The sequence below is a fragment of the Salmo salar genome, chromosome 01 (genome assembly GCF_965601325.2).
Source record: "Salmo salar chromosome 01, fSalSal1, whole genome shotgun sequence".
Taxonomy (NCBI): Eukaryota; Metazoa; Chordata; class Actinopteri; order Salmoniformes; family Salmonidae; genus Salmo; species Salmo salar.
The window spans coordinates 149,155,327-149,181,442 of NC_138291.1; the positions used below are offsets into that span (position 1 = coordinate 149,155,327).

At 42.8% G+C, this 26,116-nt stretch overlaps 2 protein-coding genes across 5 annotated transcripts; both read left to right on the top strand.

The window, feature by feature from the left end:
• Nucleotides 1-741: 741 nt before the first annotated feature.
• On the top strand, nt 742-19,610 carry LOC106563376 (general transcription factor 3C polypeptide 5). 4 transcript variants are annotated; one of them, XR_014375713.1, is made up of 9 exons: nt 742-1,827; nt 1,996-2,180; nt 2,512-2,706; nt 4,063-4,167; nt 4,422-4,497; nt 4,602-4,681; nt 4,805-4,889; nt 5,018-5,100; nt 6,294-10,340. XR_014375713.1 is itself a non-coding variant. In XM_082955336.1 (9 exons), exons 7-9 carry the CDS (start codon nt 5,066-5,068, stop codon nt 10,520-10,522), a joined length of 324 nt encoding a protein of 107 aa, XP_082811462.1. In that variant the 5' UTR covers nt 742-2,180; nt 2,512-2,706; nt 4,063-4,167; nt 4,422-4,497; nt 4,602-4,681; nt 4,805-4,889; nt 5,018-5,065; the 3' UTR covers nt 10,523-19,610. The 4 variants fall into 4 exon arrangements, 1 of the variants encoding a protein (XP_082811462.1); XR_014375701.1 differs by having other exon boundaries at nt 2,142-2,180; XR_014375707.1 differs by having other exon boundaries at nt 2,142-2,180; nt 4,422-4,455.
• Nucleotides 19,590-26,098, top strand: LOC100136561 (bile salt-activated lipase). The gene is made up of 11 exons (XM_014132669.3): nt 19,590-19,671; nt 21,123-21,273; nt 21,451-21,570; nt 21,735-21,932; nt 22,221-22,351; nt 22,930-23,037; nt 23,132-23,246; nt 23,464-23,650; nt 23,916-24,116; nt 24,234-24,443; nt 25,817-26,098. The coding sequence occupies exons 1-11, from the start codon at nt 19,606-19,608 to the stop codon at nt 25,980-25,982; spliced, it is 1,653 nt and encodes a 550-aa protein (XP_013988144.1). The 5' UTR covers nt 19,590-19,605; the 3' UTR covers nt 25,983-26,098.
• Nucleotides 26,099-26,116: the final 18 nt, after the last annotated feature.

The window sequence follows — 26,116 nt, forward strand, 5'->3', positions numbered from 1 at the left end:
TATATAGCCAAGTTATGGTTATTCATTGTGTATTTATTCCTTGTGTTATTATTTTTCTATTATTACATTTTTTTTGCTCTCTGTATTTTTGGGAAGGGCCCATAAGTAAGCATTTCACTGTTAGTCTACACATGTTGCTTACAAAGCATGCGACAAATACATTTTGATTTGAACTGCACTTAAAAATAAAACATTCTTAGATTTTTCTCAGAGCTCAGAAATGATGCTCAGAAATAATGCGTTTTAAGCATTGTTATGGACTTAGTACATCCAATTTTGTTGTTTTCTATTTAAAAAAGTGTGACTTTGAGAGCAAAAACCTGAAAAAAAGAAACAAATCTGAAACCTGTGATTTTCTGACTCTGTTGGCAGCCTCATTCATCTATTTCAATAGTAGGCCTACTGTTAGTCTACTTGCACAGTACAGCTTGGATTGGCCTGACTGTGAAAGACCACTATTGGATTTATAATTTTAGGTAATTCAGAGTGTATGTCAATGTTTCTCACAAAATCTTTCAAACAGAGCGCCTTTCCTTCACCGGGCAGGTTGATTGGGAAATTTGACAAAATTATAGTATACCCACTTCTTCAGGCACCACTACACCAATGCTCCCCTAGTCTGTTTTTTTTTTTTTTTTTTACTAATAAATAAAAGGGAAATCTGAGGACTATACCATTTTAGAACCTTGGATGTCACAGACAACGTGGTCTCAGAGCATTTCATATTATTCTGTACGTAAATCCGAGAAACTACATTTTGTATGGTATGTATTAATCCATCATCCACTTTGTATGATATGTTACAAATTGTAATTCGTATGATATGTTATGTATTGCAATTCATACACTATGTGCAATAATTCAATTTACCCTTGCACTCTTTCTAAACAACGCATTTTTTTTTTTTAAATGGCAAAGTGTAAAGTCTACCAAACGCCTTCCACTCAGTTTTTTAACAGATTCTAGTTTTGGTAACAAAAAAGTCTACGGAGATAAAATGTTTCACAGATTAAAGAATTAGCAGAATGTCGGCAAAAATCCATATGGTCCATCTATTCCCACTTCCGGCAACTGGACTTCCTCTCATCACCATATTTGATAGTGAGTGGAAACGCCAACCGTGTGCTTAACATTTATACATCCGGTTACATATCGGGCTCATTGTTCTATGTGGTTTATCCTTGTAGCTAGTCTGGCTCTCTACTGTCCCCTTTTGTCTTAAAATTGCTTTACACACTTTAGGTCTAGTCGAGTTCTAGCACGAAATATTACCTCTTTAACACAATTGTTCGATTACACTTGGGGTTTTATTTTAACAAAATAAACTATGGTCTGACATCAAACATACTAATAGGCCTACAGCTACAATTGCTAAATTCATCCAGGTCTAACAATTCTCAATATTTGGTCGGAACTTTAAACACGTCCAATTGTTTCCACCCGTAGGAGTTTATTGGTTGAAATGTTTGAATTGTATACAAACCAGAAAAACACAATTCTATCTGTGAATTGTGTTGCTAATTAGCCAGCATAAGGGCATTCAAATAACATACTCAGCTCAAACGGTGAAACTTATTTCTCCAAAGGTGAGATGGCAGCATCGGGGCTGGACGACTTGAATTTTACAATGAAAGCGATAACCGGCACGCGCCGGTCAGGCTCGGGCAGCGCAGGCGATGAAGCTACCACTGTCGGTGGGTGCCTGGGAACTCGGCGACTCTTCCCCTATCACAGGACAATAGACTCGTTTGTGTGGAATATCCAGGGATTATCTCCAATGTGGACAATATGCTGGAAACTATTGGGGGTATACAAGAGGTGTCCAGGGTGAGCAACCTACACACGTCAATCAACGCATGCGCGACTAGTCAATCACTTGATAGCTGTTACTCAGCTTGCAATGTTTATGGATGTATAGCTAGCTAGTCCTGATGGGCTATGTTATAATTCACACCGTATTCGTTTACTGTACTAACTGACGTGATATTGTTGCAGGGATGGCTGACTTCCACTATCTTGCGGTGCATTCAGCATACATCCCTCTACAATAAGATACTTTTGCGTAAACCAGAGAATAATGAGTTCTTTGAGCAGCCTGTGCCCCTCTTCATTCCTCCACCCATCTTCTCTCGCCTGGACAGTGCTGTGGACTACAGTTACCGACCTGAAATCCAACACAAGTAAGCATGGACACTGGGGCAGGTGTGTGAGCAACACTACACACAGTTTCACCCTCATCACAGGTAGTGTGTTAAGCTCAGAAAAAAATATGCTAAAGGACATCACCATGTTATGTAGTGTGTCAGCAGTAATGCATTAGAATTCCCCCCCCCCCCCCCCAATAACGTTACACAATGACGTGTTCAACAACAGGAGCAAGACAGGAAGCCCGTTATAAAGATGCAGGTGCTAATAGATATGGCCATTGGTGAACCCATAGGGGTGCCATGCAAATATCTGTCTGTATTGATGAATATTAGCTAAATCATTGTGAACTTGTCTTCCGTGCAGAGAAGGCTATTGTCCCCCGACAGTATCCAGGAATAATCTGATTGGTTTGAGTCGAGCCCGTCGGCCTCACAACGCCATCTTCCTCAACTTTGACGACAAGAATGTCTCCACGGAGCCCCTGGAGGCTGCCAAGTTCAACTGGAAGAGGGTGTGTGTTCACCCAAGTGACATAAAGGCAGAGGAACAATTAATAAGGTCAGTAAACTTTGCATTGGGCTTCTGAGGTTGTTACTCTGTTACTTTTTCACAAGCTGATGTGAAGTCTGCATGAACCGGTCACACACAAGGGATGATGTTTTCACGTTTAAAAAGTTGTAGTATTATTGTTTAACCTCTATGGAATCGGTGTCCCTAAAGCGGGACGGTTGTTGCTAACGCGCGCTAATGTGATTAGAATGATGTGTCCAATTAACAGTAGCTATTACAGTGAAAAAAATACCATGCTATTGTTTGAGGAGTGGAAAACAACAACAAAAATTATCACGGCAACTGTTTTGATACATTCACCTCTGAAGATAAATAATGTACTTATATTCAGTAATCTTGCTCTGATTTGTCATCCCGAGGGTCCCAGAGATAAAATGTAGCGTAGGTTTGTTTGATCAAGTCAATTTTTATGTTCAAATGTAGGAACTGGGCTCTACAGTTTGACCCCTCTGCTGTACACCCACCCCGCCCGGCCATCTAGATGTGTGACAGTTAGTGTATAAGCCAATGATCGATCATGTGTGACATTCCTGGGAGTGTGTAAACCTACATTTTTTAATTACCATAGCATTTCTGTATGTTTTCTATAGTTATGTACTTGGAACTGTATCAATTGACCAATTCGGCACATTTGGGCAAACTCCTGGCAGACTTGATACAAAATATGTGCAGTAATGTAATTCTTCCCTGGATCAGTCTGAAACTTTTCACACACACACACACTGCTGCTATCTGGTGGCCAAAATCTAAATTACACATAGATTCCAATCTGAAAGTATGGCCTTTCTCTTGCATTTCAAAGATAATGGAACAAACCCAAAAAATAGAAAACACATGTTTTTTTTATTGTATTTTCTTTTACCAGATCTAATGTGTCATTCTCCTACATTAAGTTCACATTTCCACAAACTTGAAAGTGTTTTCTTTCGAATGATATCAAGAATATGCATATACTTGCTTCAGGTCCTGAGCTACAGGCAGTTAGATTTGGGTATGTCATTGTAGGCGAAAATTGACAAAAAGGGTACCATCCTTAAAAGGTTTAACACTGATGCGTTAATCACAGATGCAAAGGAACATAACTTTTTTTTCAGTTTGAGCCTTTCTTTTTTCTCCTAATGCTATTTCAAGACCGATGCGTTTACTTGAGTGTTAGCCCATAGGCTTGTTTGTATTTTATCTCTATGATTTAGCCTATACTCTTTACATCTCCATATACAGATGATGTTCCTACAGTATATGCCCATGGAAAATGTACACGTATAAAGTCTTACTTAATAATGTTGCGTACATTTCTTTGATGTCCCCTCTGTGTTATCTTTTCCCAAACCACACTGTGTGTAGATGTTTGAGAGCCGGCCCATCTGGTCCCGGAACTCGGTCAAGGCCAACCTGGGCATCCACCCTGATAAACTGAAGCTGCTGCTCCCTATCGTGGCCTACTACATGGTGAGGACATCTAGACTGCCAGTGGTATTCAAAGTCGGGGTAGTGGGAATTGCAATGGTGACGCCATGTAAAAAAAAAGTTGGATAATAATTAAGAGTATGGGACAATATACAAACTTTTTTTTAGATAATTTGAAAGACAATTTGAGTAAATGTAATTATTACTTCTCTCACTTTTGATGAAAGAAATTACATTTGAATGAATTGAAGGTTATTTGTTGACGTTAAAATTGAAACATACTGATTTTGACTTAGGGTTGTGTCAGGGTCCGCTGCAGTACCAAGCACGGTGAGGAGTGGTGGCAGGGTGGAGGTTTGGTTCAAACTAATCGTAAGGGACTCTATACAATTTAATCCTACAGTCTTTGTTAATACAGTCCTCATGCTTTGTTTTATGAGACCCTGTCTGTTTCCCCCCTTGTGACTGTCTTTAAGATATACTATAAATGACATGCCAGTGAAGGCTAAGAGGACCACGTTCAACTATACCCTGCCAATCACACTCAACAAAGCAAGTGAGCAACTGGGCATGTGGGTGTGTGTGAGACTGTGTGTGTGTGTGTGTGTGTGTGTGTGTGTGTGTGTGACTGTGTGTCTTAGTGATGATTATCTAGCTAATGTCCCTATTTGTTGTACAGTTCCCCAGGCTGCTAATGTTACAGATTTAGCCCCGAGGGCCCTGCTGGGGGACATAACGCTAATATAACCAGGTACCAGCTCAAGGTATTGGACCAAAGACTTCCCCACAAGTTACTCACACGCTCTACATGTTACACTGTACTTATTAGAATAATGACACTAATAAAACCTCACATGCTAACTGCCCTCTACCCTGTCTCCTGTTTGTCCAGGAGTCGTCGTACATATTTCGAGATGGGACCCTGCCCCCCCACAGGCAGATGTTCTATCAGCTCTGTGATTTGGACGTGCAGAGGTAGGATCCAACATGGAATAAGGGCGATTCCATAAGAGATTGGCCAAAGATATTTATTTACATTTTAGTAATTTAGCAGACGCTCTTATCCAGAGCGACTTAGTTAGTGCATTCATCTTATGACACCTTAACATTCATGATGTTAAGAAAAGGTTTCAAATGACATCAATAATGGCTATGTCTACTGAACAAAAATATAAATTCAACATGGAACAATTTCAATGGATTTACTGAGGTACAGTTCATATAAGGTAATTAGTCAATTTAAATAAATTCATTAGGCCCTAATCTATGGATTTCACATGACTGGGCAGGGGCGCAGCCATGGGTGGGCCTGGGAAGGCATAGGCCCAGCCACTGGGGAGCCAGGCCCAGTCAATCAGAATGTGTTTTTCCCCAAAAAAGGGCTTTATTACAGACAAAAATACTCCTCAGTTTCATCAGCTGTCTGGGTAGCTGGTCTCAGACAATCCAGCAGCTGAAGAAACCTGGGCTGGCATGGGTACACGTGGTCTGCGGTTTTGAGGCCGGTTGGACATACTGCCAAATTCTGAACATTCAATTCTCTGGCAACAGCTCTGGTGGACATTCCTGCAGTCAGCGTGCAAATTGTAAGCTCCCTCAAAACTTGAGGCATTGTGTTGTGACAACTGCGTATTTTAGAGTGGTCTTTTATTGTCCCCAGCACAAGGTGCACCTGTGTAATGATCAGGCTGTTTAATCAGCTTCTTGTATGATTTATATTGCCTGCGTATTAGCACCTCAGGTGGATGGATTATCTTGACAAAGAAGAAATACTCACTAACAGGGATGTAAACACATTTGTGGCCAAAATATGAGAGAAATAAGCTTTTGTGGGTATGGAACATTTCTGGGATCTTTTATTTCAGCTCATGAACATGGGACCAACACTTTACATGTTGTGTTTATATTTTTGTTAATGGGTAAGGCTAAAATGTCATGCATTTCCCAACTTTGGTCAATTATTTCTCAATAATCATTGTGGATACAGACTTCAAAGATATGCCTAACATCCTTCCCCCAAATGAACTTTCTATGGTAAGATTCAAAACATCAGAAATATCTTTGGGCCTATCTTGTTTGGAATTGCCCATAGAGTAGAAGTGGCAAAGATCTCTGCATTTTGTTGTCTGTTTGTTTCTAATGCTTCTGGCTCCTTGCTCCTGGCTCAGCATAAGAAACGTGGTTCATCGGAACGATGGCCAGGAGGAGGAGGAGTGTGACGAGAGGGACGGCTGGTGTCTCTCCCACACCTCTGATGACCTCCGAGATATCATGTCCTCCATGATGAAACAGGTCATCCGCGCTAAGAGGCCAGGTAAGACCTCTCTCTGTAACACCGACGTAGCACCCCTATGGCCAACCTGGCCTGGAATCAAACCAGGGAGTGGGTCAGAAACCAGTCCATGGGGAATAGTTATTTAAAACAGGTGTTGTTGGGTGTGGGTTGAAGTGCATGAGAATTTCAAAGACTGGGATAAAACTGTTACTAACAACCTGTTTTCGCTTTGTCATTATGGGGTATTGTGTGTAGATTGATGAGGATTTTTTTATTTTATACATTTTAGAACATGGCTGTACTGTAACAAAATGTGGAAAAAGTCAAGTGGTCGGAATACTTTCCGAATGCACTGTATCTGGTGTTGAAGTGTTCGGATATTTTCCATGCCAGTGCTGTGCGTTTTCCATATGCTATGAGGTGCTAATAGTTTTTTCCCTACGTTTCTTTTCAGGGCTGATTTTATTTTAATATTACCACCCACCAGAATGTCATTGTTTATTAATCAGAAACACCTGCACAGTTCGTCTTCTACGCAGGCAATATAAATCGGGTCTGCAAATGTATAAAATTTCACTTATTTTTGCGTTAATCTGTATTAAAAATATACAGTGCCTTCAGAAAGTATTCGTACCCCTTGACTTTTTCCACATTTTGTTGTGTGTTACAGCCTGAATTTCAAATTGATTAAATGTAGATTGTTTGTCATTGGCCTACACACAATTAGTGCTGTTGCGGTGACCGTATTACCGCCACACTGGCGGTCACGAGTCATGAAAGCAATCAAATTCCACGTGACCGTTTAGTCACTGTAATTAGTCTTCTCCAAGCTCTGATGCTGCTGATGGTCATTAGTAGCCTAACAAACTCGCTAACTGCCTGGTACTCAGCACTCTATTGTCCCTCTAATCACTTTGACATCAATGCAAATGTATATTCGAAAATCTAATCAAACACTTCATGAGAGCTCATGTTGCACAACATTTCTATAGGCAATTGTGTGTGAAAACAGAGTGATGGCCTCTACTAAACAGAGGAGGATCCCATCATCTTTCTGTAGACTAGGCTGACTATATATATTTTTTCAACTTTCCTAATATTAAGCACATTGTTTATCGTTACAACAAGAGTATAGCCTACCTGGCTGGCATGAAAATGAACCACAGGAAAAGCATCCTCCATTCGCTATTTAAGTGCATAGATTACATGTTATTTTTTCCGCTGCCCCTGTTTCGAGACAGGTGCATAATGGTCCATTCTAAATCAAAACAAATTACACACATATATTATTTAGTATATGTAAAGACAAGATTAATTCAAGAATAGTCTGATGGGTGACAATATTAGCCTATCACTTGTGAATTATATATTATCACTTGTGAATGACTCAGAGTATGCTATTCTTTTCTTCTGAAATAGACTACATTTTCTTCATATCATGCTGCTTTAGATCTGTCTAAAATAAATAGATTTATTGTGAAGGTGTAGGCTATATTACATTGATTTATTAGACTTTTTAAAATGTAGATCTTCCAAAGTTCTGCATCAGTGGCTTGTAGGAAGCCAGGAGATGCTAAATGTGTTTTTTGTTAATTAACTGTCAATTACCTTGAGACTGACAGTTATTTGCTAGACAATCACCATCTGACCAAATTTTGTGGCCGCCACAGCCCTACACACAATACCCCATAATGTCAAAGTGAAATTGTTTCTTTTTACAAATTAATTTACAAATGGAAAGCTAAAATGTCTTGAGTCAATAAGTATTCAACCCCTTTGTTATGGCAAGCCTAAATAAGTCCAGGAGTAAAAGTGTGTCTCACATAAGTTGCATGGACTCACTCTGTGTGCATTAATAGTGCTTAACATTTTTGAATGACTACCTCATCTCTGTACCTCACACATACAATCATCTGTAAGGTCCCTCAGTCGATTCAAGTCTTTTTTTAAAGCAGACATTGAATATCCCTTTGAGCAAGTTACTCTTGGATGGTGTATCAATACACCCAGTCACTACAAAGATACAGGCGTCCTTCCTAACTCAATTGCCGGAGAGAAAGGAAACTGCTCAGGGATTTCACCATGAGGCCAGTGGTGACTTTAAAACAGTTACAGAGTTTAAAGGCTGGGATGGGAGAGAACTGGATGGATCAACAACATTGTAGTTACTCCAAAATACTAACCTAATTGACAGAGTGAAAAAAAGGACACCTATACTGAATAAAAAATATCCCAAAACGTGCATCCTGTTTTCAATAAGGGACTAAAGTAAAACTGCAAAAAATGTGACAAACTTCATGTCCTCAATACAAAGCGACAAATTCACCTTTCAGCAGAACAATAATAAGGACAAATATACACTGGAGTTGCTTACCAATACGACATTGAATGTTCCTGAGTGGCCTAGTTACAGTTGACTTAAATCGGCTTGAAAATCTATAGCAAGACTGGCTGTCTTGCAATGATCAACAACCAACTTGACAGAGCTTGATTGAATTAAAAAAATAATAATGTGCAAATATTGTACAATCCAGGTCTTAGAGACTTACCCAGAAAGACTCACAGCTGTAATTGCTGTGAAAGGTGATTTTTAACATGGATGGACTCAGGGGGTTGAATACTTATGTAATCAAGATACATTAGTGTTTTTATTTTTCATGCATTTGTATTTTTATTTTTTACAAATGTTAGAATTTCTCTTCAACCTTGACATTAAAGAGTATTTTGTGTAGATCGTTGACAAAAAATGACAAATCCATTTTAATCCCACTTTGTAACACAACAAAATGTGGGAAAAATCAAGGGGTGTGAATACTTTCTGAATGTACTGTATATTTGGTAAAATTGCATGTGATATGATTGCATTTTGGAACCCCATCACCCCAAGATGAATGGTTTTGACCATGCTCCACTACTTTGATTGGTGCAACTAGAATCACAAGTGTCTATCCTATAATGAAAAGGCACCTGTGGAAAAAATTCCACAAACTTCTATTTTGTGCTGCTGTTACATTTGTATTGGTGTTTCGTGTCCGATGCGCTCAATGTGTTGTTCCATATAATTTGCGGCATGCGTCATGAGCAAAGTCATTGTAGCCCATCATTTCACTTCACTTAGCTTTGAGAAACATGGCATTAGTACGGGCTGACAACGCAGCGATCCCGAGTGTCGCAGTGGTCTAAGGCACTGCATCTCAGTGCTAGAGACTACAGACCCTGGTTCGATTCTAGGCTGTATCACAACCGGCCATGATTGGGAGTCCCATAGGGCAGTGCACAATTGGCCCAGCGTCGTTAGGGTTTGGCCGGGGTAGGCCATCATTGTATGTAAGAATTTATTCTTAACCGACTTGCCTAGTTAAATAAAATAGCCTGTTAGTAGCCTACCAAAGGTTGCACTGTGTCCATTACAATGTAGATAACGCATCTCTAGTCGAAACCACTTAATATTTGTCTATCCATATTACACTTATTTCTATGGCGGATTTGCGGCAGCAATTTTTGGAAGATGCCAAAACTGTAGAGAGAACAATAGATGGCAAAGTCAAAGATACTGGTTTCCCCTATCCATCTGTGGCAAAGTTTTCCCTAAATGCTTATGAAGAATCCAGCTCCAGAACAAGCCATAGTCTAGCCAGCTGGCTAATCCTTTCAATACGGTGTAGCAACAACTGACAACATTAGCTAGCTACGTAAGGTTAGTATGCTAGCTAGCTACACTGATAGCTGTCAGTGCCGTACTTGTTGTTATTTCTCCACTCCACACGGAAATCACCACCGTTGCCACCCCTAATTCGTGAATATGTATTAGCAGCCTGCATCATTCTTTGGAGGTGGAACATAAACGACAATTTCTGCTATAGGACAAGAATTACGTCTTAATAGGGCGTAATTCTCTGGTGGGGTTATTTAACAAATTAATATTTAAGTTTTGTCTATGACATCCATCATTGATACATTATACATGTGTTTTCTGTAGCACCATACCCTTCTGGGCCTGAAAGTTTTGCTACCAGGCAAAAGGCCCCAGAGAGTGGAGAAGATGGTGATGAGGAAGATGAGTTTCATCCCTCAGAGGGAAGTGACAATGAGATGGAGACAGAGATGCTGGATTATATGTGAGAATGGAAGCTGTCCATACCTACCCTGACAGAAATGGACTGTGGAATTGTACAAACTTGCTTCATTCACTGTAAAAACATACAATTGTGTGTATTTTGTTATGTTTCCAAATTAGTGTCAGTGAATATGTTTAAAGGGAAACTTCATGTTCATCTCCAGCACCACCCCAACATCAAGTATGTGAAAATGGTGTGTTTCTATGTTTTGTTATGAAGAAGATACAGTTGAAGTCGGAAGTTTACATACACTTAGGTTGAAGTCATTAAAACTCGTTTTTCAACCACTCCACAAATTTCTTGTTAACAAGCTTTAGTTTTGGAAAGTTGGTTAGGACATCTACTTTGTAGATTTTTCCAACAATTGTTTACAGACAGATTATTTCACTTATAATTCACTGTATCATAATTCCAGTGGGTCAGAAGTTTGCATACACTAAGTTGACTGTGCCTTTCAACAGCTTGGAAAAATCCAGAAAATGATGTCATGGCTTTAGAAGCTTCTGATAGGCTAATTGACATAATTTGAGTCAATTGGAGTTGTACTTGTGTATGTATTTCAGGCCTACCTTCAAACTCAGTGCCTCTTTGCTTGACATCATGGGAAAATCAAAAGAAATCAGCCAAGACATCAGAAAAACAATTGTAGACCTCCAAGTCTGGTTCATCCTTGGGAGCAATTTCCAAACGCCTGCAGGTACCATGTTCATCTGTACAAACAAGAGTATGCAAGTATTAACACCATGGGACCACGCAGCTGTCATACCACTCAGGAAGGAGACGCATTCTGTCTCCTAGAGATTAACGTACTTTGGTGCGAAAAGTGCAAATCAATCCCAGAACAACAGCAAAGGACCTTGTGAAGATGCTGGAGGAAACAGGTACAAAAGTATCTATATCCACAGTAAAACAAGTCCTAACTGACCTAAGACGGAATTGAAAAACTGAGTTTAAATGTATTTGGCTAAGTTGTATGTAAACTTCTGACTTCAACTGTAAGTGTTTCCAATGACATCAGCGGTGTGCATCATGCGATTTTTGACCAATTGTGAGTAGGCATCGCCTACTAATTGGTTGTCATTGGAAACACTTATCTTTCTCAATTTTTACCATAGAAATGGGTTGTTTTCACATGATATTGAGGTGGTGCTGGAGATAATATGAAGTTGAAAAATTGGGAAGTTTCCCTTTTAGGTTGAGCAGTGATCTTTCCCTTTATTGTCCACAATGGAAAGATCAATTGAGGAGAAGTGTATCAGTTATCAATAAGCTATCAGTTGGGTAGCTTATCTGGCTGTGCACATAACCATAACCAATGGAAAAAGCTACACGAAACACACCTCAAAAAATCTGCTATCTAACTCGGTCACCGTGGATATTTCAGTCCATGCTCAAGGTCGCATACATTGCCTTCAAAAAGTATTCCCACCCTTGACTTTTTCCACATTTTGTTTTCTGACCACCTGAATATGAAAGGTATTACATTGAGATTTTATCATTAATCGACACCTAATACCCCATAATGTCAAAGTGGAATTTGGTTTTTAGACAAATGAACAAAAAATGAAAAGTTGAAATGTCTTGTGTCAAGTATTCAACCCAATTTATATAGCAAGCCTAAATAAGTTCAGGAGTAAACATTTGCTTAACAAATCACATAAGTTGCATGGGCTCACTGTGTGCAATAATAGGGGTTAACATGATTTTTATGATTGACTACCTCATCTCTGTACACCACACATACAATTATCTGTAAGGTTCCTCAGTCGTGTAGGTAATTTCAAACAGATTCAACCACAAAGACCAGGGAAGTTTTCCAATGCCTCACAAAGAATGGCACTGATTGGTAAAATACAAATTTACACTGAATATCCCTCTGCGCATGGTGAACCTGTTAATTAGGCTTCGGGTGGTGTATCAACACAGTCACTACAAAGATGCACGTCTTTCAGAACTGTGTTGCCGGAGATATGATGGTGATTTTAAAACCGTTACATAAACTCAGCAAAAAAAGAAACGTCCTCTCACTGTCAACTGCGTTTATTTTCAGCAAACTTAACGTGTAAATATTTGTATGAACATAACAAGATTCAACAACTGAGACAAACTGAACAAGTTCCACAGACATGTGACTAACAGAAATGGAATAATGTGTCCCTGAATAAAGGGGGGGGGGGTCAAAATCAAAGGTAACAATCAGTATCTGGTGTGGCCTCCAGCTGCAGTGCATCTCCTCGTGGACTGCATCAGATTTGCCAGTTCTTGCTGTGAGATGTTACCCCACTCTTCCACCAAGGCACCTGCAAGCTCCCAGATATTTCTGGGGGGAATGGCCCTAGTCCTCACCCTCCGATCCAACAGGTCCAAGACATGCTCAATGGGATTGAGATTCGGGCTCTTCGCTGGCCATGGCAGAACACTGACATTCCTGTCTTGCAGGAAATCACACACAGAACAAGCAGTGTGGCTGGTGGCATTGTCATGCTGGAGGGTCATGTCAGAATGAGCCTGCAGGAAGGGTACCACATGAGGGAGGAGGATGTTTTCCCTGAAACGCACATTGTTGAGATTGCCTGCAATGACAACAAGCTCAGTTCGATGATCCTGTGACACACCGCCCCAGACCATGACGGACCCTCCACCTCCAAATCGATCCCGCACCAGAGTACAGGCCTTGGTGTAATGCTTTTTCCTTCGACTATAAACGTGAATCCGACCATCACCCCTGGTGAGACAAAACCGCGACTCGTCAGTGAAGAGCACTTTTTGCCAGTCCTGTCTGGTCCAGTGACGGTGGGTTTGTGCCCATAGGCGACGTTGTTGCCGGTGAGGACCTGCCTGACAACAGGCCTACAAGCCCTCAGTCCAGCCTCTCTCAGCCTATTGTGGACAGTGTGAGCACTGATGGAGGAATTGTGCCTTCCTGGTGTTACTCTGGCAGTTGTTGCCATCCTGTACCTGTCCCGCAGGTGTGATGTTTGGATGTACCGATCCTGTGCAGGTGTTGTTACACGTGGTCTGCCACTGCGAGGACAATCAGCTGTCCGTCCTGTCTCCCTGTAGCACTGTCTTAAGCGTCTCACAGTTCGGACATTGCAATTTATTGCCCTGGCCACATCTGCAGTCCTCATGCCTCCTTGCAGCATGCCTAAGGCATTTTCACGCAGATGAGCAGGGACCCTGGGCATCTTTCTTTTGGTATTTTTCAGAGTCAGTAGAAAGGCCTCTTTTAGTGTCCTAAGTTTTCATAACTGTGACCTTAACTGCCTACCGTCTGTAAGCTGTTAGTGTCTTAACGACTGTTCCACAGGTGCATGTTCATTAATTGTTTATGGTTCATTGAACAAGCATGGGAAACAGTGTTTAAACCCTTTACAATGAAGATCTGTGAAGTTATTTGGATTTTTACGAATTATCTTTGAAAGACAGGGTCCTGAGAAAGGGACGTTTCTTTTTTTGCTGAGTTTGTGTGTGATTATATATAAATAATCTAGTGTCACAATTCCTGACATTTAATCCTAGTAAAAATTCCCTGTTTTAGGTCAGTTAGGATCACCACTTTATTTTAAGAATGTGAAATTTCAGAATAATAGTAGAGAGAATGATTCATTTAAGCTTTTATGTCTTTCATCACATTCCCAGTGGGTCTGAAGTTTACATTCACTCAATTAGTATTTGGTAGCATTGCCTTTAAACTGATTAACTTGGGTCAAACGTTTCGGGTAGCCTTCCACAAGCTTCCCACAATAAGTTTGGTGAATTTCAGCCCATTCCTCCTGACAGCTGGTGTAACTGAGTCAGGTTTGTAGGCCTCCTTGCTCGCACACGCTTTTTCAATTCTGCCCACAAATGTTCTATAGGATTGAGGTCAGGGTTTTGTGATGGCCACTCCAATACCTTGACTTTGTTGTCCTTAAGCCATTTTGCCACAACTTTGGAAGTATGCTTGGTGTCATTGTCCACTTGGAAGACCCATTTACATTTACATTACATTTAAGTCATTTAGCAGACACTCTTATCCAGAGCGACTTACAAATTGGTGGATTCACCTTATGATATCCAGTGGAACAACCACTTTACAATAGTACATCTAAATCTTTTAAGGGGGGGGGGGGGTTAGAAGGATTACTTTATCCTATCCTAGGTATTCCTTAAAGAGGTGGGGTTTCAGGTGTCTCCGGAAGGTGGTGATTGACTCCGCTGTCCTGGCGTCGTGAGGGAGCTTGTTCCACCATTGGGGTGCCAGAGCAGCGAACAGTTTTGACTGGGCTGAGCGGGAACTGTGCTTCCTCAGAGGTAGGGAGGCGAGCAGGCCAGAGGTGGATGAACGCAGTGCCCTTGTTTGGGTGTAGGGCCTGATCAGAGCCTGAAGGTACGGAGGTGCCATTCCCCTCACAGCTCCGTAGGCAAGCACCATGGTCTTGTAGCAGATGCGAGCTTCAACAGGAAGCCAGTGGAGAGAGCGGAGGAGCGGGGTGACGTGAGAGAACTTGGGAAGGTTGAACACCAGACGGGCTGCGGCGTTCTGGATGAGTTGTAGGGGTTTAATGGCACAGGCAGGGAGCCCAGCCAACAGCGAGTTGCAGTAATCCAGACGGGAGATGACAAGTGCCTGGATTAGGACCTGCGCCGCTTCCTGTGTGAGGCAGGGTCGTACTCTGCGAATGTTGTAGAGCATGAACCTACAGGATCGGGTCACCGCCTTGATGTTAGTAGAGAACGATAGGGTGTTGTCCAGGGTCACGCCAAGGTTCTTAGCACTCTGGGAGGAGGACACAATGGAGTTGTCAACCGTGATGGCGAGATCATGGAACGGGCAGTCCTTCCCCGGGAGGAAGAGCAGCTCCGTCTTGCCGAGGTTCAGCTTGAGGTGGTGATCCGTCATCCACACTGATATGTCTGCCAGACATGCAGAGATGCGATTCGCCACCTGGTTATCAGAAGGGGGAAAGGAGAAGATTAATTGTGTGTCGTCTGCATAGCAATGATAGGAGAGACCATGTGAGGATATGACGGAGCCAAGTGACTTGCTGTATAGCGAGAATAGGAGAGGGCCTAGAACAGAGCCCTGGGGGACACCAGTGGTGAGAGCACGTGGTGCGGAGACAGATTCTCGCCACGCCACCTGGTAGGAGCGACCTGTCAGGTAGGACGCAATCCAAGCATGGGCTGCGCCGGAGATGCCCAACTCGGAGAGGGTGGAGAGGAGGACCTGATGGTTCACCGTATCAAAGGCAGCAGATAGGTCTAGGAGGATGAGAGCAGAGGAGAGAGAGTTAGCAGTGCGGAGAGCCTCCGTGACACAGAAAAGAGCAGTCTCAGTTGAATGACCAGTCTTGAAACCTGACTGATTTGGATCAAGAAGGTCATTCTGAGAGAGATAGCAGGAGAGCTGGCCAAGGACGGCACGTTCAAGAGTTTTGGAGAGAAAAGAAAGAAGGGATACTGGTCTGTAGTTGTTGACTTCGGAGGGATTGAGTGTAGGTTTTTTCAGAAGGGGTGCAACTCTCGCTCTCTTGAAGACGGAAGGGACGTAGCCAGCGGTCAAGGATGAGTTGATGAGCGAGGTGAGGTAAGGGAGAAGGTCTCCGGAAATGGTCTGGAGAAGAGAGGAGGGGATAGGGTCAAGCGGGCAGGTTGTTGGGCGGCCGGCCGTCACAAGACGCGAGATTTCATCTGGAGAGAGAGGGGAGAAAGAGGTCAAAGCACAGGGTAGGGCAGTGTGAGCAGGACCAGCGGTGTCGTTTGACTTAGCAAACGAGGATCGGATGTCGTCAACCTTCTTTTCAAAATGGTTGACGAAGTCATCCGCAGAGAGGGAGGAGGGGGAGGAGGATTCAGGAGGGAGGAGAAGGTGGCAAAGAGCTTCCTATGGTTAGAGGCAGATGCTTGGAATTTAGAGTGGTAGAAAGTGGCTTTAGCAGCAGAGACAGAAGAGGAAAATGTAGAGAGGAGGGAGTGAAAGGACGCCAGGTCCGCAGGGAGGCGAGTTTTCCTCCATTTCCGCTCGGCTGCCCGGAGCCCTGTTCTGTGAGCTCGCAATGAGTCGTCGAGCCACGGAGCAGGAGGGGAGGACCAAGCCGGCCTGGAGGATAGGGGACATAGAGAATCAAAGGATACAGAAAGGGAGGAGAGGAGGGTTGAGGAGGCAGAATCAGGGGATAGGTTGGAGAAGGTTTGAGCAGAGGGAAGAGATGATAGGATGGAAGAGGAGAGAGTAGCGGGAGAGAGAGAGCGAAGGTTGGGACGGCGCATTACCATCCGAGTGGGGGCAGAGTGAGAAGTGTTGGATGAGAGGGAAAAGGATACAAGGTAGTGGTCGGAGACTTGGAGGGGAGTTGCAATGAGATTAGTGGACGAACAGCATCTAGTAAAGATGAGGTCAAGTGTATTGCCTGCCTTGTGAGTAGGGGGGGAGGGTGAGAGGGTGAGGTCAAAAGAGGAGAGGAGTGGAAAGAAGGAGGCAGAGAGGAATGAGTCAAAGGTAGACGTGGGGAGGTTAAAGTCACCCAGAACTGTGAGAGGTGAGCCATCCTCAGGAAAGGAACTTATCAAGACGTCAAGCTCATTGATGAACTCTCCAAGGGAACCTGGAGGGCGATAAATGATAAGGATTTTAAGCTTGTAAGGGCTGGTAACTGTGACAGCATGGAATTCAAATGAGGAGATAGACAGATGGGTCAGGGGAGAAAGAGAGAATGTCCACTTGGGAGAGATGAGGATTCCAGTGCCACCACCCCGCTGGCCAGATGCTCTCGGGGTATGCGAGAACACGTGGGCAGACGAGGAGAGAGCAGTAGGAGTAGCAGTGTTATCTGTGGTAATCCATGTTTCCGTCAGTGCCAAGAAGTCGAGGTACTGGAGGGTAGCATAGGCTGAGATGAACTCTGCCTTGTTGGCCGCAGACCGGCAGTTCCAGAGGCTGCCGGAGACCTGGAACTCCACGTGGGTCGTGCGCGCTGGGACCACCAGGTTAGAGTGGCAGCGGCCACGCGGTGTGAAGCTTTTGTGTGGCCTGTGCAGAGGGGAGAGAACAGGGCTAGACACACATAGTTGACAGGCTACAGAAGAGGCTACGCTAATGCAAAGGAGATTGGAATGACAAGTGGACTACACTTCTCAAATGTTCATAGAAAGTTAAGCTTACGTTGCAAAAATTTTATTGACTAAAATGACGAAGATGATACAGTACTGCTGGCTGGTGAAGTAGGCTAGCTAGCAGTGGCTGCGTTGTTGACTTTGTTTGAACGTGTAGCTGGCTAGGTAACCTCGATAGTTTCAGTACTACACCTTATCATGATACAAAAGCAACTATGTAGCTAGCTAACATAGCACTAATCACGACGTTCCTTTGTAATGTATGTAGTTTCTTTTTGTGACCAAGCTTTAACTTCCTGACTGATGTCTTGAGCTGTTTCTTCAATATATCCACATAATTTTTCTTCTTCATGATGCCATCTTTTTTGTGAAGTGCACCAGTCCCTCCTGCAGCAAAGCACCCCCACAACATGATGCTGCCACCCCCGTGCTTCACGGTTGGGATGGTATTCTTCAGTTTGCAAGCCTCCCCCTTTTTCCTCCAAACATAACAATGGTCATTATGGCAAATCAGTTCTATTTTTGTTTTGTCAGACCAGAGGACATTTCTCCAAAAAGTATGATCTTTGTCCCCATGTGCAGTTGCAAACCGTAGTCTGGCTTTTTTATGGCGGTTTTGGAGCAGTGGTTTCTTCCTTGCTGGGCGGCCTTTCAGGTTATGTCGATATAGGACTCGTTTTACTGTAGATATAGATACTTTTGTACCTGTTTCCTCCAGCATCTTCACAAGGTCCTTTGCTGTTGTTCTGGGATTGATTCGCAGTTTTTGCAAAGTACGTTCATCTCTAGGAGACAGAACGCATCTCCTTCCTGAGCGGTATGACGGCTGCTTGGTCCCATGGTGTTATACTTGCGTACTATTGTTTGTACAGATAAACGTGGTTCCTTCAGGCATTTGGAAATTGCTCCCAAGGATGAACCAGACAGGAGGTCTACACATTTTGTTTCTGAGGTCTTGGCTGATTTCTTTTGATTTCCCCATGAAGTCAAGCAAAGAGGCAGTTTGAAGATGGGCCTTGAAATACATCCACAGGTACAACTCCAATTGACAAAACAAATACATATATATATATTTACCTTTATTTAACTAGGCAAGTCAGTTAAGAACAAATTCTTATTTTCAATGACGGCCTAGGAACAGTGGGTTAACTGCCTTGTTCAGGGGCAGAACGACAGATTTGTACCTTGTCAGCTCGGGGATTCGATCTTGCAACCTTTCGGTTACTAGTCTAACGCTCTAACCACTAGGCTACGCTGCCGCCCCCATGTCAATTAGCCTCTCAGAAGCTTCTAAAGCCATGACATAATATTCTGGATTTTTCCAAGCTGTTTAAGGGCACAGTCAACTTAGTGTATGTAAACTTCTGACCCACTGGAATTGTGATACAGTGAATTATAATTGAAATAATCTGTCTGTAAACAATTGTTGGAAAAATTACTTGTCATGCACAAAGTAGATGTCCTAACTGACTTGCCAAAACTATAGTTTGTTAACAAGAAATTTGTGGAGTGGTTGAAAAACTAGTTTTAATGACTTCAACCTTAGTTGTTTACATACACTATCTATATCTCTCTCAGGGTATTCAAATCTTACCCTACGAGGTCCAGAGCCTGCTGGTTTTCTTTTCGACCTGATAATTGCACCCACCTGGTGTCCCAGGTCTAAATCAGTCCCTGATTAGAGGTGAAGAATGGGGAAAAACAGCAGATTTGAATTTGAGGGTTATAGACACTAGTATACATGGTCATCTTGAATCAGTTGAAAAATAGACATTTCATCTACTGTACCAGAGCCCACCATGGAATCTACTATGACAACGTCCCTCCCAAGTTAATTTTTCTCTGTTACCATCTGTCTGGGTAGAGGGGAAGATACGTGGTGGTCACTATGACTCAGGGTAATGGACATTGTGAAACCCTGGCTGGAACAGAACAGATGGGAGTGGTCTCCTGTATAAAAGGTGTGCTTACAGGTGTCTCTGGAGCAACATGATGAAGACACTGGGTATTTTGGTTGCCTCTGCCCTGTTCCTGGGGTCCGCCTCGGCCGCCACTGTAAGTCCATTTTAGTTTATTTGGTGTAATTAAAGAAATATATATTTTTTCTTCTGAAACCCATTTCCAAATATGATATTTGTTAATAATGTAGGTGTTTTAATGTAGCTATAATGTTTTTTTTTTAACTATCTGTGGTTTTGATCCCCTTGTAGAGGTAAAAATGATACAGTAGAAATATACAGTGAGCTTAAAGTATTGGAACAGTCACAAATGTTTTGTTTTGGCTCTGTGCTTCAGCACTTTGGAAGTGATACAATGACTATTAGGTTAAAGTGCAGACTGCCAGCTTTAATTTGAGGGTATTTTCATCCATATCGGGTGAACCGTTTAGAAATTAAGGTTCCCCCATTTTAGGGGACCAAAGGTATTTGGACAAATTGACTTGTGTGTTCAAGTAATAAAAAGTTAATTCTTTGGTCCCGTATTCATAGCACGCAATGACTACATCAAGCTTGTGACTACGAATTTGTTGGTTGCATTTTCTGTTTTGATTGTGTTTCAGATAATTTTGTGGTAAATAATGTACTGTTATTTTTTTGTCACTTTTATCCATGATTACAGATTATCCTGAATCAGTCGTAAATAATGAGTGAGAAAGTTAGACTCGCGTGTCATACCCCCAGGACATGCTAACCTCTCATTTTACAATAACGGGAGGTTAGCAGGGGGGTGTATCTGTTATTATCTATTCTTATTTATAATAAAAGTAACTCAAATGCCAATACATTATTTTCCATTCATTTCTATGGGTCACAAAAATATCTGAAACACAACCAAAACAAACAGCAAATGCATCCCACAAATTTGTAGAGTCACAAGCTTGATTTAGTCATTGTGTGCTATGAATATAAGACCAAATACTTTCTAATACTTTAATACACAAATAAGTGAATTTGTCGTAATACCTTTGGTCCCCTAAAATGGGGGGACGATGTACAAAAAGTGCTGTAATTTTTTAACTGTTCTCCCGAAATGGATGAAAAAACACTCAAATTAAAGCTGATAGTCTGCACTTTAACCTCATGGGCTTTATTTCAAATTCAAAGTGGTGTAGCATAGAGACAAAATATACAAAAAAATATGTACATTTCCCAATACGTTTGGACATCACTGTAGTTTCACAAATAAAATAGGCTAAATATGAAATTGTTTATACTAATAAAGTAACCAATAGTGAAACACAAAGGGTTAAGAACTTCACCTGCATTTGTACTCGCACTGCAGGTTTTTTGACATCTTTATCAACAGGTTGATAAGCAATGTGAATTCAACAGCTGAACACCTTTTTTGCAACCGTTCACTAATAAAAAAACACAACAATGACACCACTACATGCATAAAACAGCAACACTGAATACATTTGTGCATAATAAAAACAGTTTCACACTTGCATATATTACTGAATATGTAATGAGTTGGTATCTGCTCTTTTGGGTGTGCATGTGTAGCTTGGAGTGGTGTACACTGAGGGAGGCATGGTGCAAGGGAAGAAGGTAAATTCTGATGGACTCCTCCGCACCATGGATGTCTTCAAAGGAATTCCCTACGCTGACAAGCCCGGCGTTTTTGAGAAGCCCAAGCGTCACCCTGGATGGGATGGTGGGTAACAAATAACAAAATGCCTCCGATGTCCATCCATAAGGCAAGGAAAATAATTGAGTAATACAGAAGCAGATTGTAAAATAAATATTGGACAGCCGTATTGGACCATATCAGACCTTAGCCTTCCTAACACTCATCTCAGTTGACTGTGATTCTCCCTGTGTCTCCTTCCAGGTGTTCTTAAGGCTACAGAGTTCAAGCCGAGGTGCATGCAGCTGAACCTGCTCCAGTCTGACACCCGTGGCCAAGAGGACTGCCTTTACCTGAACATCTGGGTCCCTCAGGGCCTCAGTGGTATGTAACATGCACCTGTGTCTTTCACCCACACCTGTCACAAGAGTAGGACGTCTTTATCCACATATCAAAACATCATACAGTATGGTCTGCTGATGTTTAATAATAATATAACTATGGTGTAATTCTACAAATGTATTGAAATATATCTCCTCCCTTCCTAGTTTCCACTGGGCTGCCAGTCATGGTTTGGATCTTTGGAGGTGGTTACCTGGTTGGAGGCTCTATGGGCGCTAACTTCTTGGATAACTATCTGTACGACGGGGAGGAGATTGCAAACAGGGGCAAAGTTATCGTGGTGACTCTTGGATACCGTGTGGGCACCCTGGGCTTCCTCAGCTCTGGAGATGCCAGCGGACCTGGTAGGTATCAACCAAGGCTTTGCCTGGCTGGCTAGGTGGGTGGTGGGTGGGTGGCTTTGGTGACGTGCCGCATCAGCTGATGTATGACATTGACCTTTTCTTTATGTAGTAATTCTCAGGTGACTGAATCCACTATATGATAATACTGAGTAAGAATACGGTGTTCATCTAACCTTTAATCATCAACTGGCTCTATCAGAAACTTTTGCCATTGTGTGGGAGCCAGATGTACAATATGTTAGTAGGGAGAGTACTGCTGCTGGCTCACAGAGCTGTCTTCCATGTCAGGTAACTATGGTTTGTGGGACCAGCACGCTGCCATTGCCTGGGTGAACAGGAACATCCGGGCCTTCGGAGGAGACCCCAACAACATCACCGTCTTCGGAGAGTCTGCCGGCGCTGCTAGCGTCAGCTTCCAGGTGTGGGACTAAGAAGAGAACTAACAGTTTTAATACAGAGCTTTCAGGGCAAAGGTAGTCATGTCGAAGTACAAAAAAGGCCAGTACAATGATGTTTCTTCAGTCTCAATGTTATATACTCTTCATTATAATATCATTATTATTCAGTGTCTTCCTGTCATAAAACATACGTTTACTGTCACAGTGTGTAGTTTCTGGTAACTCGTGTCTATGACATTAGTTTACCACATTTGATACGTTTAACAATGAGAACAGGGAGACTTCTAATACCTTATTCTGAACCATGATGTCCTGTACAGAGTGATGGTCAGCTGAGTTCCTGAGACCTCTGTGATCTAATAAACAGGGTGATGGAAAACACTTGTACTTTAGACCATTTTAAGTTGTACCTTTTTGGATTGTTAGATAGAGTATATGTAAGCATTAATCAGGTTGCTCCTGTTATGATTGTAAGTAAAGATACTGTAGGTAAGGATATGGCTTTCGTCTTGGGTCCTCCGTCCACAGTATTAGCAGATTAGCAAATGCAGAAAATGCAATGTACTAATTTGAGTTTGAATGTACTTTATGCCACACAGACGCTTTCTCCCCATAACAAAGGGCTGATCCGCAGGGCCATCTCCCAGAGTGGAGTTGCTCTCTGTCCCTGGGCCATCAACCACAACCCCCGTGCCTTTGCAGAGATGGTATGTGTACTTCAGTAACATTGGGGGGGTATGAAACTGACAGAGATGCATGTTGGTTGTTAAAGGGTGGTCTCATCCTCCCCTCTCTCTTTAGGTTGCTGGGAAGGTGGGCTGCCCCACTGATGATCAGATGATGGCCTGCCTGAAGCTCATTAACGCTAAGGAGCTCACCCTTGCCGGTACCCTGTCCCTGGCTGGTTCTCCCTCCAGTGAGTATTCACTGAGGTTAATATAAGGGGCTGTGGCACACTTTGAGAAAGATGCTAAGGAGGTTGTGGTTTGCATGCATTGATGCCTGTATAGATGAGCATTAGCCTGACGCTCACATATATCTCCTCAGCCCACCATTTTACACAGGAATTTGGTGATGGCCATGTCCTACCCATAGCGTTAAAAGGTATGTCTTTCTCTGCCTGCCTCCTCCAGCCCCCATAGTGGACAACCTGGCCCTCTCCCCAGTGATCGATGGGGACTTCCTGCCTGATCACCCAGGGAACCTGTTCCACAACGCTGCTGACATTGACTACCTTGCAGGGGTCAACAGCATGGATGCCCACCTATTCACTGGATTGGATTTACCCGCCGTCAACAAGCCAATCGCTAACCTCCCTCTGTGAGTGACTTTGGGCTGATTGGTTACCTGGGAGGAGGAGGGTACTCTGTTCAGTGTTGGCCATGTGCATTGTGTAGCTTAAATGGGACCGCAGATGTACCCACAAAGCATTTTATAGAAGCAACCAAGTCTAACTAACAAGTAGGAATAGAATAAAACGTATTAAAAAGAATAGGGTTATCAGTTTGGGCAGGTCCCTAACACAGTTGACTTAAGAAGGGGTTGTTAGATCTCTTGAGACTAATCTCTCACTTCCTCACTGCAGGTCAGATGTGAAACTGCTCCTGGGTTCTTTGACGAAGAAGGGAGAGGCCTCTATCAATAGCGCTTTCGCAGAGTACACGGCAGACTGGGGAGATAAGCCCAGTCAGGAGACCATTAAGAAGACTGTTGTTATGATCGAGACTGACTACGTCTTCCTGGTTCCTACCCAGGCTGCTCTTTATCTGCACGCCTCCAATGCCCAGTGAGTCTACCTCCTTGTTACTCTAGCACAGCCCTTCTCCCCCAGTATGTGCTGCTTCCTATCCCAGCGTCACATATCGGATATCTAATCATTCCCCCTCTCCTTGCCCTATCTTAGATCTGCACGTACCTACTCCTACCTGTTCTCAGAGCCCAGCCGCATGTCCGGGGTAGTCCTACCTTTCCCCAGCTGGATGGAGGCTGACCACGCTGAGGACCTGCAGTTTGTGTTCGGCAAGCCCTTCACCACGCCCCTGGCATACTGGCCCAAGCACCGCAATGTCTCCAAATACTTTATCGCCTACTGGACCAACTTCGCCAGGACCGGGTAAGAAGAGCTGCAGAGCAATCATATACAGTAAACACACCCTGTGCGGGATAGATATATATACAGTATCAGCCAACGTGTGGGCACACCTACTCATGTACATTGTAGAATAATAGTGAAGACATCAAAAGTATGTAATAACACATATGGAATCATGTAGTAACCAAAAAAGTGTTAAACAAATCAAAATATATTTTAGGTTCTTCAAAGTAGCACTCTTTGCCCTGATGACAGCTTTGCACACTCTTGGCATTCTCTCAACCAGCTTCACCTGGAATGCTTTTCCAACAGTCTTGAAGGAGGTCCCACATATGCTGAGCACTTGTTGGCTGCTTTTCCTTTACTCTGCGGTCCAACTCATCCCAAACAGTCTCAGTTGGGTTGAGGTCGGGTGATTGTGGAGGCCAGGTCATCTGATGCAGAACTCCATCCCTCTCCTTGGTCAAATAGCCCTTACACAGCCTGGATGTGAGTTGGGTCATTGTCCTGTTGAAAAACAAATGATAGTGCCACTAAGCGCAAACCAGATGGGATGGCATATCGCTGTAGAATGCTGTGGTAGCCATGCTGGTTAAGTATGCCTTGAATTCTAAATAAATCACTGACAGTGTCACCAACAAAGCACCCCCACACGTCACACCTCCTCCTCCATGCTTCACGGTGGGAACCACACATGCAGAGATAATCTGTTCACCTACTATGTGTCTCACAAACACACGGAGGTTGCAACCAAAAATCTCATCTGGACTGATCAGACCAAAGCACAGATTTCCACCGGTCTAATGTCCATTGGTCGTGTTTCTTGGCCCAGGCAAGTCTCTTCTTCTTATTGGTGTTCTTTAGTAGTGGTTTCTTTGCAGCAATTCGACCATTAAGGCCGTATTCACACAGTCTCCTCTGAACAGTTGATGTTGAGATGTGTCTGTTACTCTGAAGCATTTATTTGGGCTGCAATTTCTGAGGCTGGTAACTCTAATGAACTTATCCTCTGCAGCAGAGGTAACTCTGGGTCTTCCTTTCCTGTGGCGGTCCTCATTAGTGCCGGTTTCATCATAGCGCTTGATGAATTATTCTGAAGAATATCAAATTTGTTTAACTCTTTATTTTTTTTATTTTTTTTTACTGCATGACTCCATATGTGTTATTTCATAGTTTTGATGTCTTCACTATTATTCTACAATGTAGGAAACAGTCAAAATAAAGAAAAATCCTTGAATGAGTAGGTGTGTCCAAACTTTTGTGTGTGTGTGTGGCAATTTAAAAGATAATACCATTTCAAATTCTAAAGTGATATTATCCTCAGGAAAACGATGATAAATCGAATGTTCTCACCAATGTTTTTCTTACCATCCTCAACCCCTTTCCCACCACAGAGACCCCAACAAGGGGGAGTCCAATGTGCCTGTGACCTGGCCTGCATACACCACCTCTGGGCAAAAGTATCTGGAGATCAACGCCAAAATGAACAGGAACTCCGTCCATGAGAAGATGAGGGTGCGCTTTGTGAACTGGTGGTCTAACACCCTTCCCTCCATCTGAGGTAGTTCTCACTGAGCACAGGCTCCCTGATGCATAATTGACATCGTGCTACATTCACAGCTATACAGGTTGGTCTTGTTATTTCACAAATAAATGCAAGGCTACTAGTACCACCAGAGGATTTCTGATTGTAA

Bases quoted from the DNA above. Each gene is read 5' to 3' on its own strand.
- LOC100136561 (XM_014132669.3), top strand. From the start codon at position 19,606: ATGATGAAGACACTGGGTATTTTGGTTGCCTCTGCCCTGTTCCTGGGG. The intron at 19,672-21,122 runs GTAAGTCCATTT...GTGCATGTGTAG, and splicing joins GGTCCGCCTCGGCCGCCACT to CTTGGAGTGGTGTACACTGA. The intron at 22,352-22,929 runs GTGTGGGACTAA...TATGCCACACAG, and splicing joins CTGCTAGCGTCAGCTTCCAG to ACGCTTTCTCCCCATAACAA.
- LOC106563376 (XM_082955336.1), top strand. From the start codon at position 5,066: ATGTTCTATCAGCTCTGTGATTTGGACGTGCAGAG. The intron at 5,101-6,293 runs GTAGGATCCAAC...CTCCTGGCTCAG, and splicing joins TGTGATTTGGACGTGCAGAG to CATAAGAAACGTGGTTCATC. The intron at 6,440-10,379 runs GTAAGACCTCTC...TGTTTTCTGTAG, and splicing joins CATCCGCGCTAAGAGGCCAG to CACCATACCCTTCTGGGCCT.